Below are 13,912 nucleotides of genomic sequence, written 5' to 3'. Positions count from 1 at the left end.
GACCTCTGACCACTGTGGAGGATCAACTGTACAAGAGAAGGACTTACTTCATCAGGGTTCTCGTGCCTGCTGAGTCTGCCCCTTAAGTGTGTTGCTTGTGGAGGTGGTTGAGTGGTAATTCTTCGATCTGTTCTGAAGCTGTCCACTGAATGTACTGGCTCTGAGGCCTCCGGGGAGGTGCAAGCCAAGAACAGCCACTACCTCTGTTTTGCCCCAGGGCCACCCTGCATGAGCTACAAAGCAATCTGCAGATGGTTGTACTTGTGCTGGGCTTAGAGGTGCCAAGGGGAGGCCAAGCAGCAAACCAAAGTCCGCTGTTGCTAGTGCTAGGGCTGGGACCACTTAATGACAGGTACGAGGCAGGCTGAGGCCAAGTGTTGCTTATTTCAGAGATTTTAGGAAAATCTGAAGCATGAGCCAAGACAGGCCATTCGTATGGAAAAGCCACTGGAAACAGCTTGGGTGGGCCTGCAAGTGGGGTGGGGCAGAGTCTCAGGGAATCAGCAAGGCTGGGCAAACAGTATGAGCCAGGTTGATGGAGTTTTGAATATGATTCCCACTTGTTAGCTCTGTGTGGGGAGGGCTCAGAAAAGGAATAATGGCGTCTGCCAGCACTTATTTTTTTTTAATGGCTTTTTTTAAATACACTGTATTGATTATGCTAATACAGTTGTCCCATTTTTTCTTCTCTTTATTTTCCTCCGCCATGCACACCCCCTTCCACCAACATCCGCCCCCCAACCTTAGTTCATGTCCGTGGGTTGTATGTATAAGTTCTTTGGCTTCTCCATTTCCCATACTATTCTTAACTTCCCCCCTATCTATTTTGTACCTACCATTTATGCTTCTTATTCCTTGCACTCCCCCCCCCCCCATTCTCGCTCCTTCCCTTCCTCACTGATAACCCTCCATGTGATCTCCATTTCTGTGATTCTGTTCTTGTTCTAGTTCTTTGCTTTGTTTGTTTTTGTTTTTTAGGTTGTTTGTAGTTGTAAGTTTCTTACTATTTTACTGTTCATAGTTTTCGTCTTTTTCTTACATAAGTCCCTTTAACATTTAACATATAATAAGGGTTTGATGATGATCAACTCCTTTAACTTGACCTTATATGGGAAGCACTTTGTCTGCCCTTCCATTCTAAATGATAGCTTTACTGGACAGAGTCATCTTGGATGGAGGTCCTTGCCTTTCATGACTGGGAATACTTCTTTCCAGCCCCTTTTTGCCTGCTAGGTTTCTTTCGAGAAATCAGATGATAGTTGTTAGGGAACTCTTTTGTAGGTAACTATCTCCTTTCCTCTTGCTGCTTTTAAGATTCTCTCCTTCTCTTTAATCTTGGGTAATGTAATTATGATGTGCCTTGGTGTGTTTCTCCTTGGGTCCCACTTCCTTGGGACTCTGAGCTGCCTGGACTTCCTGGAAGTCTTTTTCCTTTGCCAGATTGAGGAAGTTTTCCTTCATTACTTTTTCAAGTAAGTTTTCCATTTCTTGCTCTTCCTCTTCTCCTTCTGGCATCCCTGTGATTGGGTGTTGGAACATTTAACAGAGGTTCCTAAGCCTCTCCTGATTTTTTTTAATTCATTTCTTCATTCTGTTCTGGTTGAATGTTTGTATCTTCCTTCTGCTCCAAATCATTAATTTGAGTCCAGGTTTCCTTCCCTTCACTGTTGGTTCCCTGTGCATTTTCCTTTATTTCACTTTTCATAGCCTTCACTTCTTCCTCTATTTTGTGTCCATACTCAGTCATTTCTGTGAGTATCCTAATTGGCAGAGTTTTGAACTCTGTACCTGATAGGTTGGCTATCTCTTCATCACTTAATTCTTTTCCTGGAGTTTTGATCTGTTCTTTCTCTTAGGCCACATTTCTTTTCTCAGAGCACCTGTTATGTTGTAACAGGCGGAGCCATAGGTATTCATCAGCTCAGGACAACCTACTTCTCTGTGTTGTGGCACTGTATGTAGAGGAGGTATTTGAGAGGGAACAATGCCCCTTGGTCAGCTCTCGCCCTGCTTTTAGCCACTTCCCCTGCTACCCACAAGGAAATTGGGCCCTTCTGGTTCTGATTGCTGGTGGTTTGGTTTATGTACATTCTAGGATCCCTGTCTGAGGTGGCTCTGGAAAATGGTTTTTCTGTAGTTTAGTTGTAATTCAATGTGGTTGTGGAAGCAGGTGTATACTGCATTTATCACCTTCCCCAGAAGTCTTATACTTTACTTTTCAGTTTTATTAAGGGAAACAGCTTTTATTCTTCAGACATAGTAAATAACTGTAGAGTATGTTGTTTCATTTCTCTCATTTTGTGTGAATTCTGACAGGGACTTTGGATGTAGTCTTTTTTCAGCTTTTAGCGTACAAGATTTGAGATGATATATTAAGTTTTATAAATCACACCACTCAAGGATGTTATATAGTTATTTCTCCTTTTATCATGATTTATTAAGAATAATTTTAGGAAGAAAATTTGATTTTGTTTTTTCTTTATAGTGTTTTAAAGTTTTCTCTTCAAATAGGATAATCATCACCTATTTGGTAGTACTTTGTTGGGAATTAAGGATGACGATGCAGACCTGAGTCAGGCTCTTTGCCTGGCCATCTCGGTGTCAGAGATCCTTCAAGCAAATCAGCTTCAGGGTGTAAGTAAAGGAAACCCACAGTTTTGTCAGAGGACTGTACCCTTGAAATGTTAGGAACCAACATTTCCTTTATGTTTGTTGATTTCCACAAAATTAATTTACTGCAAAAATGTGGCCATTTTGCTTTTTTTTTGATGTGCTGAATCTTCTGTCTAGTCATTTTTATTTATTTTTATTATTTTTTAAAGATTTTTATTTATTAGAGGGAGGGGAAGGGAAGGTGAAAGAGAGGGAGAGAAATACTATCTGGTTGCCTCTCATACATGCCCCAACTGGGGACTAAACCTGCAACCCAGGTATGTGCCCTGACCAGGAACCAAACCAGGGACCTTTCACTTTGGGGAATGATGTTCAACCATCTGAGCCACACTATTCAGGGCCAGGTAGTCATTTTTAAACTGCCAATGTTGGCAATATTTTCATTGTCAGCAACTAATTATTTTAATGCCCATTTTTGTAAATTGTTAAACTTTTTTCACTTTACCAAAACAAGTTAATGGTATGTGAAGTACTTAGAAGTGAATTTAGCATCTAACGGTTAAATTCTGAACTGTTACACAATTAATTGGATTATACAGTTAAACACGGTAAAGCATATAGCAAAGGAGAATTGAGGAAATACACCATATTTTTTTTTTTGTCTATTGCTTTCTTCATGAAAATCTAATGAACTTGTTCTTCATTATATGGTATGTTCTTTATTACTTGATGTGGACCCCAATTCGTGGGGTCCGCCACATTGTGGATGAGACACGAGACATTCACACAGACTACTGAGTCCTGTGGAGGAAAAAGTGAGCATGGCTTTTCTCTCAAGGAGAGCAAAAGCTGCGGCCCTGGCTGTGACAGGCCTTTATTGGGTTTCTCAGCACATTACATGATGGTCCTCATTTACTATGCACAGGTTCGCTTTAGGTGGTTACCTTTTACAGAAAACAAAGGAGCGGATGCCACTTGTCACATCACAGAAAAAGGATATTTGCAAATGAAAAGGGAAAAGTAGTTGAACCAGTTACACTTGTCCTTGGAAGGTTTAGCATGGATTTTAGGAAGTTACTTTTCAGTAAAGGTTTGCTGCCTCAATTCAGGGTGAGGAAGTTTTAGCAAAAGCGAGTCTCAAAGTGGCCTAGATACATTGCAGGCCTGATTCCCCATGGGAGAGCCTATCCATGGGCATGGGTCCTGTGCATCTCCAAGTGGGAGCTGGGCCCACACCACGTAGCATGATCTCCTACAATGACTAGTATTGCAACATTTACCCATATATGTGTGTATTTGGAGTGTGTAGTGTTTTTCCAGATGGAGGAAGAGGAATGGACATGGGAAAATGCCTTTGACACTAGATCTTTTTAAAACAAATAATTCACATTTTTTATTACAACTATTATTTAAAAACAAATGGAGCCCTGACTGGTGTGGCTCAGTTGTTTGGGTGTTATCCTATGAACTGAAAAGTCGCCTGTTCGATTCTTGGTCAGGGCACATGCCTGGGTTGCAGACCAGGTTTCCAGTTGGGGGCATGCAAGAGGCAACCAATCAATGTTTCTCTCTCTTTTTCTCCCTTCCTTCCTCTCTCTCTAAAAATAAATAACATTTTTTAAATGAAAATATGTAATCTAGTTTAATGAGACCCATGTGAACTTCTTTAGTTCAAACTGGCATTTGAGAACCTCCTTCACCCACCAAAATCATTTTTAGTTCTTGTGTGAATTTAATTGTTGATAAGTTTGTAGATTTATTTGCAGAAACAGGAATTGTATCTAGATCTGTGTTTGTAACTATATGTTTTTTTAAAAACTGTTTAACATAATAGATATTAAATTAAATTTGAATATATACTGTAATTAGTTTTATAGTTCAAACTGACATTATCTTGCTATGTATTTTAAGACTTCCTGGTCAATAACAGTATATACAAAATGTTTTAACTGTTTAAAATGAAGAAAATTTTTTAGGATCTTGAGGTAATTTTCTAGCACCTGTACTGATTGGATCCTTCTGACTTTTTGTGAGATCAGTTTTTTAATAAACTTGTTTCTCCTCCTTTGGTGAATTTGTTAGTACTGTATTGTGTAAAATGTAACTCTCATGGCAAATTCCAGTACATCAAAAAATTGTTTCTTCCTTAGGAAGGAGTCCGCTTCTTTGTGGTGGATTGCCGTCCTGCAGAACAGTATAATGCTGGGCATTTATCAACTGCTTTTCACTTAGATTCAGATCTGGTTAGTATTAATGCTTATTAAAAATTTTTTTTAATTAAGAATTTTTTTCTTTAGCCCATTAATATACATGTACCTAATTAGGGGTGTTTTTCTTTTCTGCTTAAGGAGGGAGTCTCTGCCCTTATGATAAAAAGTGTTGCTCTCAGGTTGCCTTTTCACCCAGGACACCCTCTGGTCATGATGAAAACATTGTTTACTGTGGCTTACCATTGCCATGTCAGTAAATTCTAAGCTTCTTACTAAAGTTACCTGATGTAGCACTTAGCATAGTGCCTTGCACCTAGTAAATATTAGCTCTTATTATAACTGGATAATTATTCTAAAAGTTTTTATTATAAGCCTTTTTTTCCATCATAAGTACTTATGCACATAATAAACTAATTTAATAAGGTTAGCACTGGCATATAGGTGCTGTGTTGTTAAATCGCTGTCCTTGGGTCACTTTAATTGAAGAAGTATATGAAATAGTGAAATATTGCCATGGCCAGCATGGCTTAGTTGGTTGGTGTGTGATCCAATAACCAAGGGGTTGTTGGTTTGATTCCCGATCAGGCACATGCCTGGGTGTGGACTCAGGCCCTGATTGGGGCGTGTGCAAAGGATGTTTCTCCCTCACATCTCATTTTTCCCTCTCTGTCTCTCTCACCCCCCTCTTTCTCCCCCTTCCCTCCCCTCTCTCAAATGAGAATAAAATAAATCTTAAATAGTTAAGTATTGTCAGAGATGCTTAGAGCAGTTGGTAGACCTATGACTAACATCATTTAAGCCATTCTGGGGTTATTAGAGCCTCAGGGAAAGGGAAGACAGACAGAACATGAACCACTTTCTGTGATGGGGCAAATATGCGCTCTCCCCAACTTGTCTGAAAAACTTAAGTGAGGCGGAAAAGCATATAGAAGGGCCTAGGTGGTGTTAAGAGGAAACTCATGGAAAATGGAGGTAAAACAACGCAGAGAGTTTTAGGTGCCATAGGTGAAGTAGAAAGTCCTAGCTTGTTTGCATCCTGAACGTGAACTCTGTCTTTCTCTTCCTTGATTTATCCAGGAAGACTTAGATGGTTTTAAAATTTACTAAAGTGATTCATGAATACTTGAATGAAAAAATTCAAAGAGAATGTCCAGAGTTAACTATTAACAGCTTTCTTAATCTTCCAGACCCTTAATATGTATTTACATGTTGTTCACTTTTTTCAGTTGCATTTTCACCTGGTAACTCACTTAACAGTTTCTTAGAGATCTTTGCATTTAAGTACTACTTTTCAGTGGCTGTATAATACCCCATGGTACAGCTATACCAGCTATACCTTAATTGACCTTTTTGATTGATGTACATTTGGGTTGTTTTCAGTTTTTTTATAATAACCAGTGCAGTTTACATCCTTATACATATATTGTGAACTCGTGCGAATACTTCTGTAAGATAGAGAGGTATGGGTATAGAATATATTACTAGAGACTACAGTATTGCTCTTTAAAAAGACTGAACCAATTTATACTTTACAACTGTTTATGAAAATGATTGTTTCTTGCCATCAGCATTATTGGACATTACCAATTGTTTTTTATCTTAAAAGAATGATAGATGAAAAACAGTGCTAAGTACTGCTGATGTTAAATATCTTTTTGTGAGTATGTTTGTTTTTTATAATGCGCATCTATGGTTTGTCCATTTTTCTATTGGATTTTCACTGCTTTTTTAACGTCATCTCAGTATAGTAGCTTCAAAAAAATTGTAGTTACTGACATATGTGTTTCCTTGAGGGTAAGAAATTAAGTTTTTCATTTTTTTATCTGTAGTATGTAGATTAGGGCTCATAAATAAAAGGCTTCTGCTGTTTCTGGCTATCTAAGAAATATTAATACATGACTTGCTATGTGAGTGGGAATAAAAAATATAGCTCATTTTTGATATATTGTTTTTAGTCTTGGGCCATTCTACTCAGTGTTAAACTTTTCTTGTCATGACACCTAAGGAACACTAGTTTGTTGTTTAAGAAATAAACAATAAGTGCACATTTTTTTCTAGAATGTTTTCTTTGCATAATGGTATCTCTGTACCATGGCCCACCATACAGCCAATTTAATCAGAAATTCCTGTGAATTTTCAACTTCTGCTTTAATATATTATAGATACATTTATATACATTTCTTTTTTCTTATCCTAGGGATTTTATTTATAAGAGCCTCTTCTTTTTATTTGTTCTCATGGGGGATATTTAAATGTTTTTTTTTTCCCCTGGAAAAATATTTCAGGTTTTACAAATGTTTGTGAAACACAGGCTTGGCATGTTTTTAATTTTTTAAAAATTGTATAGATGCTCCAGAATCCATCTGAGTTTGCACAGTCAGTAAAGTCCTTGCTGGAAGCACAAAAGCAGTCCATTGAGTCCGGTTCCATTGCTGGTGGGGAGCACCTCTGTTTCATGGGCAGTGGTAGAGAGGAAGAAGACATGTATATGAACATGGTCCTGGCACACTTTTTACAGGTATGCACATATATCATTTCAATTTTGCATTGGTACTGTTATCACCTTTAAGAAATTCTCGTGGTGTTTTTGTGCTGTTATCTAATACACTGTCAAATTTATCTGTATTTTTTCCTTACAGCTTATATATTTTGTGTCTATCCCCAGATTTTTATGTGCTTATCAGGTTTATTTTTTATGTTTAAATTTTGAACCATCTGGAATGTTTTTCTGTGTAAGAAGTAAGGTAGGAAGCAAAAAAATTTTTTTCAGGAAGCCAACCAGTTGTGCTATCAATTTGAAATACCACCATTTTAATATACTGAATTCCTCTATGCATTAGCATCTATTTCTGGATTATTCCATTGCATTGATATTTATACTTATTCATATCCTAGTACTTTTTACAGTAGCTGTATAATCAATTATCTCCACTTTGAAATTGAATAAATATACAGGTATATTTATTCATGACACTTAATCACGTTTTTTGTGTGTGTTTGAGTATTGTCTTTGGCACAACTAATCTGTAATTGTGATTTTATGCAATCTGTATCTCTTCTCTACAAAGCTTCACTCAGTTATGGCTCTTTCGTTATAATAGTAGTTGTTTATTAGGAATTCTTTGGTAGTTTATATATTGAAGTCCTCATTTTGTGTAATTCTGAACTATGTAATCAGGAAGACAGTAAACATAGTGTTGCACGGTCCATTCAATTAGGGTACTTTCTATTCATTTTGTATTTTACCAGGAATCAGGTTTTAGAAAATTAGTCTAAAGGACAGAATCCTTGAAAGACAAAATGAGAGAAGCAACAAGGTATTTGGGGGAGAGATTATAAGGTAACTTTATACCTTATTAAGAAAAGATTTTAGAAACTTAATACACAATAACAAACAGGGACTCAAACTGATTTTAGTTATAAATTTAATTGGTCTGTTCTAAAAGTCCTCTGGTATAAACTGTATATTGTGAGGGGTGTCAGATGGCAAGAATTTGGAATATTGTGAACTTTATTTCTATAATTCAATTTCTTTTTAATTGTTGACACTATTACAGGTGTCCTCCATTTTCCCACCCTTTGCCTACCTCCACTCAGCCCCCTCCCCGGGCCTTCACCACACTATTGTTTGTGTCCATGGGCAGGTTATTGATGTGGTTTCAGAAATTATTTTCTTCCATTTTATCATGGAAGATTTCAAATAAATCTAAAAGTGATGAGAGTTGAACTTTATAAACTCTATGTAAAGATATAATCTCATTATTATTATGTTTTACTATAAAAAATCACCTAACCAGTATTCAGGTTTCCCTGAATTTCCCAAGATGCAAAATAGGACATTGCACTTAGATGAGGTCTTTAAGTCTTTTTTCATTTATAGATTTATAAGTTCTCTTTCATATTTTTTCCCTTGCATGTATTTGTTGGGAAAAAACTAGTTACTTCATCTTACAGAGTTCCCTCATTCTGGATTTTGCTGATTGCATTCTTATGGTGTTGTTTATTAGGTTATGTCCCTGGTATTTTCTGTAAACAGGTGATTAATTTAGATAGAGACTTGATCAGATTACTTTTGGGGGAGAAAGGAGGTCCTGGGTGGTGTGTACTTCCATTAGGAGGAAAATAAATACTACCCAGTTATCTCTCTTTTTTGTGTCTCTCTCTTTTTTTATTATCATTGCTTATATCCATTAATTTTTAGTAGTTTGTAAAATGGTAACATTCTGTCATTTTTTTAATATTTCATTTTTATAAAGGATAAAAAATATTTTGAGAACTTTAAAATATTCTAATTACATCCAAAAATTCAACTTAACTTAATTTTGATTTGACTCTTTATTGCACTATTGGAACTATAATACAAGTAAAATTATAGTCTCATTAGAACTATGAAGTTGTTCCCTCCTTCCCAGCCAAGCACCAGACCTTACAAATACACAAGTTAAATATATGTACCTCTCTGTGCCAAAGTCCAAAATGTCAAAGAAAAGAAAAAGTCCAGAAAGTCAACATATAACCTTATATATTACATTTCTCAAAATTTATAAAATTATCAGAAGTTCTAATTAAATTGCATTTTGGAATAATTTAAATTTTATTTTCCATTACAGAAAAACAAAGAATATGTGAGCATTGCCAGTGGAGGATTTATGGGTAAAATTTTAATTTATTAATCCCTTTGCCTACATGTTTCAGTGGAAATCATATTATCATCAGAACTGATTTATAGTAACCAAGTTAGTTCATGGATATACTCTTCCTTCAGTCATTCAGTATTTTCAAAAAAGACAAGGCCAGCAGAACATAGATAACAGACAAATATATCATAGGCAATTGAAATAAATAAATATTTAATGGAAGACTGTAAATAGATGTGTTTAAATTAGCTTGTATTTGCAAAAAATATTTTAGTAAAGATGCATGAAAACTGCCCACATGATTTGCCTCTATAGAGGAGTAGATAGGACTAGGAAAGAAGAGTATGAGGAATACTTTTCACTCTATACCCTTCCTTCTTTTGCTTTTTAAATCTGTTTTTGTTTTCATTTTATTTTTGAATTACTTGAAGGTAACAGCTGCTAAAAAAATGTCAGCTCAATGTAATAAAACAAATAAGCTGATGCTTTCAAATCTGTAGAATCATATCTGGTAATCTAGGATAGTAAAATAATTGACAGAATCTCTGCAGGCAAGTATTTGAGAATGTATGAAGAATTAGGTTAGAGTAATAAGTAAATATAGTTTTAATAATAAAACTATAAAAAGAGTTTTTATTTTTTACAAGAGCTGTTATTTAAGAGGACAAACTTGCAACTAGTAAATAAATCCTGGAGCACTAATGTACAGTTTAGTGAATACAGACAATGTTACTGTATTGTAATCATCAAACTTGAAAAGAGACAAGATCTTATTTATTCCCACCACAAAAAAAAAAGAAGTGCCAATTATAATTATCTTAGGTTACAAGTTAGAATTTTTGGTAGATTAGGATCTATTTCCTGTTGGTCTTTGTTGATATTAGTAAGGATTATGATTATCTCCCATTTGTCATGGCCTGATAATTAACTATCTTTGAAGCTCTTACATAGAGTGGTCTACAAAAGGGATTATTGTAATAAATAGATGAAGCAAGTATTAGCCTTAAAGTAAGAATGATTTATTTTCCAAGAAAAACCTCTCTTTCCAAAGATTAATTGGTGTCTCCTTATAAAACAAAAGCCACCGTAAGTTTTCTTTCTTTAAATTACTTTACACTTAATATTATTTTGTATTCATTTCAGGTGTAACCATAGGTTTTTCTATTAATCTTTTATGTCATTAAAAAATGTTGCTGAGATCATCAATTCATACTTGGAAGATTACCTTCCAAAAGGGAAAATATGAAGCCTATATATACAGTTATTGTCACCCTTAGGGTCAATTAAGAAAAGTCATTATGTGTACAGAGGAATTAGAAGGAAGGAGAAGAGGAGGGGAAAGTTTTCTGTAGCTTGGAGTCCTTTACTCCTTTTCAGAGATACAGAAAGAAATACCTGGGAGATGTCCTTGGATCCTTTTTCATTCAGCTATGACATGTTTATTATACTTCTCTGGTAATGAATCTTTTCAGAAGGGGTTGATATGTCAGGTGTTGTTTTTTTTTTCTTTTCTTGCTTATCTTAAGCACTGCAGCAGCACTTGGCAGACATTAATGTGGATGGACCAGAAAATGGTTATGGCCATTGGATTGCTAGTACCTCAGGCTCAAGAAGCAGTATCAGTTCTTCTGCTGATGTAAGTGTATGTGTTGAGTATGTTACCAATTCAGATAAATACCCAGAAAAGGTGATTAACTATTAAACCCCCACCATAACAGAAATGGAGTCAAAATACTTCAAACATGTACAGTGAGGAATCATGTTATTGTGAGGTTAGTGAAATGATGGAGGAGGCCCACACAGCTCACCTAGCTGAGAGTGCAGAGGTCTGTCTGCTGAATTCAGGTTTCTCCCTATCCAGCTGCAGTTTGGTATCACCTAGTGACAGTTTTCTGCTCCAGCTAAAGTATCTATCAATGGAGATGATTCTGAGTCTATGATGAGCTGGTAATCTCAAATTGAGCTTATTCTAGGAATCTCCCAATTAGTTTGGGCCAAGATAATACTGAGGCTTATGGTCCTTTCTTCTACATACCATGTCTGCTCCTCCCCACGACAATCTTATTTTAGAACTTTAGTCCACCCATATTTGAGAATGGGTTAAGCAGAGGAAGACAGGAACCCATTGTCACTCTCATTATATTCAATTTTTAGTTATTGAGATGTACATTCCTGGATTTTGCTATATTGGGTAAATCCATTTTTCTGTTCTCCTTTGAAAATATTTGGGCCATAAATCTTTTGCATTTTTTCAATATTTCATGTCAGTCAGATTAGATGTCATTACATAATTTCTTTAATAAGTAGTAGCCCTCATCTACCTAATGATTATTCTTTAAAACAGCAATAGAAGGAAAACTGTAGTACAGAGTCACAGTTACTAGCTTTGGCTTACTTGTGTAACACACCAAGATGTTCACATTTTATCTCTGCAACTTATTTTCTTATGGTCTTCAGTAAGATCTTTTCAATTCTGATGTCTTCATCTGTGCAAAACAGATGGAAATAACAGAACCTTCCTCAGAAGGATGACATGATTAAATGTGCGAGTGGAAAGTGTAGTACCTATGGCTTACCCATTTAATAGTAGTTATTACAAGATTATAACTCAGCTTATATTAATTGAGGTTTATCTTCAGCTCTGTGAGTCAAAGCAAATTATTGTCAGATTATGAACAAGTAAGCCTTCTTTGAGAATTAAGTTTTCAACTTGATCCTCCAGGTATCTAAGAGTTCTTCATGTGAGATCACCATGTATTTAATAAACATTTGCCATTTTCAAAATAGTATTCCATTATATGGACATATCATTTCTCAGCACTCTATTGAATATTTACATTGCTTCCAGTCTTTTATTATAAATACTACTACAATTATTTTATGTAGTAACATATTTACATATGTCATGATTATTGAGTCCTAGAAGTAGAATAACTTGATCAAAAGATTAATTATCAGTATCCTTAGAATTCTGCATTATTACCAATAATAATAATAATTCATCCTTCTAATTTATATTTTCACTCACAACATTGGGTATTCTGTTGACGTTTTTATCTTCAGATTTGAAAAACGCTGATTCAGTCTGGGAAAGAAACTGTCTTAAAGATGTGTTGTATTCAAAAGTACCAAAGTTCCATAGTCAGTGTATTTTGGTTTTGAATTTGGTATGGAAATAGAAACACTTTTTTTGTATTGCTTAATGACTTACTCTCATAAAAATAAAAACATGTCTACTATAGCATCATATATAAATATACAAAGTGTAAAAACAAAATCACCTGTATCCCTCTCAGAGATAACTGCTATTTGTAATTTGAAGTATTCTACAGTTCTTTTTAATGCACGCGTATTTTAGTATTTTAAAAGTACTGATCAGAGTATACACATAATTTTATTTTCTGCCTTTTCACTGAACATTTGAGCATTTTCTAGCATTTTAAAATGCTTTTATTTTAAAGCATGGGTTTTTTTTATGTCTGTATAATTTTCCATCAGATAATACCTAAATCCTAGGGTACTTTCTGATTACTTCCATCTCATAAATTTTGAAACTTTTGACCCCAATCACCAACTTGCCCTCTAGGGTATTTGGGAGCAATCCTATGAAACAATTTCAGAATTAGACTCACACTTGCCCTGACCAGTGTGGCTCAGTTGGTTGGAGCATTGTCTCATAATGAAAAGGTTGCGGGTTTGATTCCCATCAGGGCACATGCCTGGGTTAAGGGTTCAGTTCCTGCACAGGGCACATACAATCCCTGGCCCAGGTGTGTACATGAGGCAACCAGCTGATGTTCCTCTCTTGCACTGATGTTTCTCTCAGTCCCTTCCTCTAAAGAGCGGTGAAAAAATGTCCTTGGCTGAGAATATTTTTTTAAAAATTACACTTGTTACATTAGCTACACCAGGATGACGTTTCTTGACCAAATAGAGGCCTAAGTGAAAATGTTTTAAAAAGCAAAAGTTTACAAGAAGTAAATGTTTAAAAGTTTAACTACATGAATGATATGCTGACTACAGGCATCCCCCTTATTTTATTGTGATTTACTTAATCGCACTTTGCAGCTAGTAGGTTATTTTAAAATTGAAACTTTGTGGCCACCTTGCATTAAGCAAGTTCAAACAAGTCTGTTGGCATCATTTTCTAACAGTATTTGCTTACTTCATGTATTTCTGTTACATTTTGGTAGTTCTCACTATTACAAAAATTTTCATTATTATATTTGTTATATTTGTTATCTGTGATCAGTGATCTTTGATGCTACTATTGTTCATTGTTTTGGGCTGCCATGAACTGTACCCGTATATGATAGCAAACTGGAAAAATGTGTGTGCTCTGACTGCTCCACCAATTGGATCATTCCCCCATCTCACTCTCTTTCTTCTCAGGCCTCTCTGTTCTCCAAGACACAACAATAACAAAATTAGGACAATTGATTACTTACAGTG

The 13,912-nt window shown here is 35.5% G+C and overlaps 1 protein-coding gene across 3 annotated transcripts in view; it reads left to right on the top strand.

The window, feature by feature from the left end:
- TBC1D23 (TBC1 domain family member 23) overlaps positions 1-13,912 on the top strand; it is a 64,969-nt gene that overhangs the window by 36,697 nt on the left and 14,360 nt on the right. For all 3 annotated transcript variants that reach the window (XM_045851620.1, XM_045851619.1, XM_045851621.1), the window contains 5 exons: positions 2,512-2,634; positions 4,764-4,856; positions 7,171-7,341; positions 9,434-9,476; positions 10,987-11,096. In XM_045851620.1, the coding sequence (XP_045707576.1) occupies positions 2,512-2,634; positions 4,764-4,856; positions 7,171-7,341; positions 9,434-9,476; positions 10,987-11,096 (540 nt within the window). The remainder of the gene's footprint in view (positions 1-2,511; positions 2,635-4,763; positions 4,857-7,170; positions 7,342-9,433; positions 9,477-10,986; positions 11,097-13,912) is intronic.

The sequence above is a fragment of the Phyllostomus hastatus genome, unplaced genomic scaffold, assembly GCF_019186645.2.
Source record: "Phyllostomus hastatus isolate PE091 unplaced genomic scaffold, TTU_PhHast_1.1 phas_contig_86, whole genome shotgun sequence".
Classification (NCBI taxonomy): domain Eukaryota; kingdom Metazoa; phylum Chordata; class Mammalia; order Chiroptera; family Phyllostomidae; genus Phyllostomus; species Phyllostomus hastatus.
This window is presented reverse-complemented; position numbering and strand designations above follow the sequence as displayed.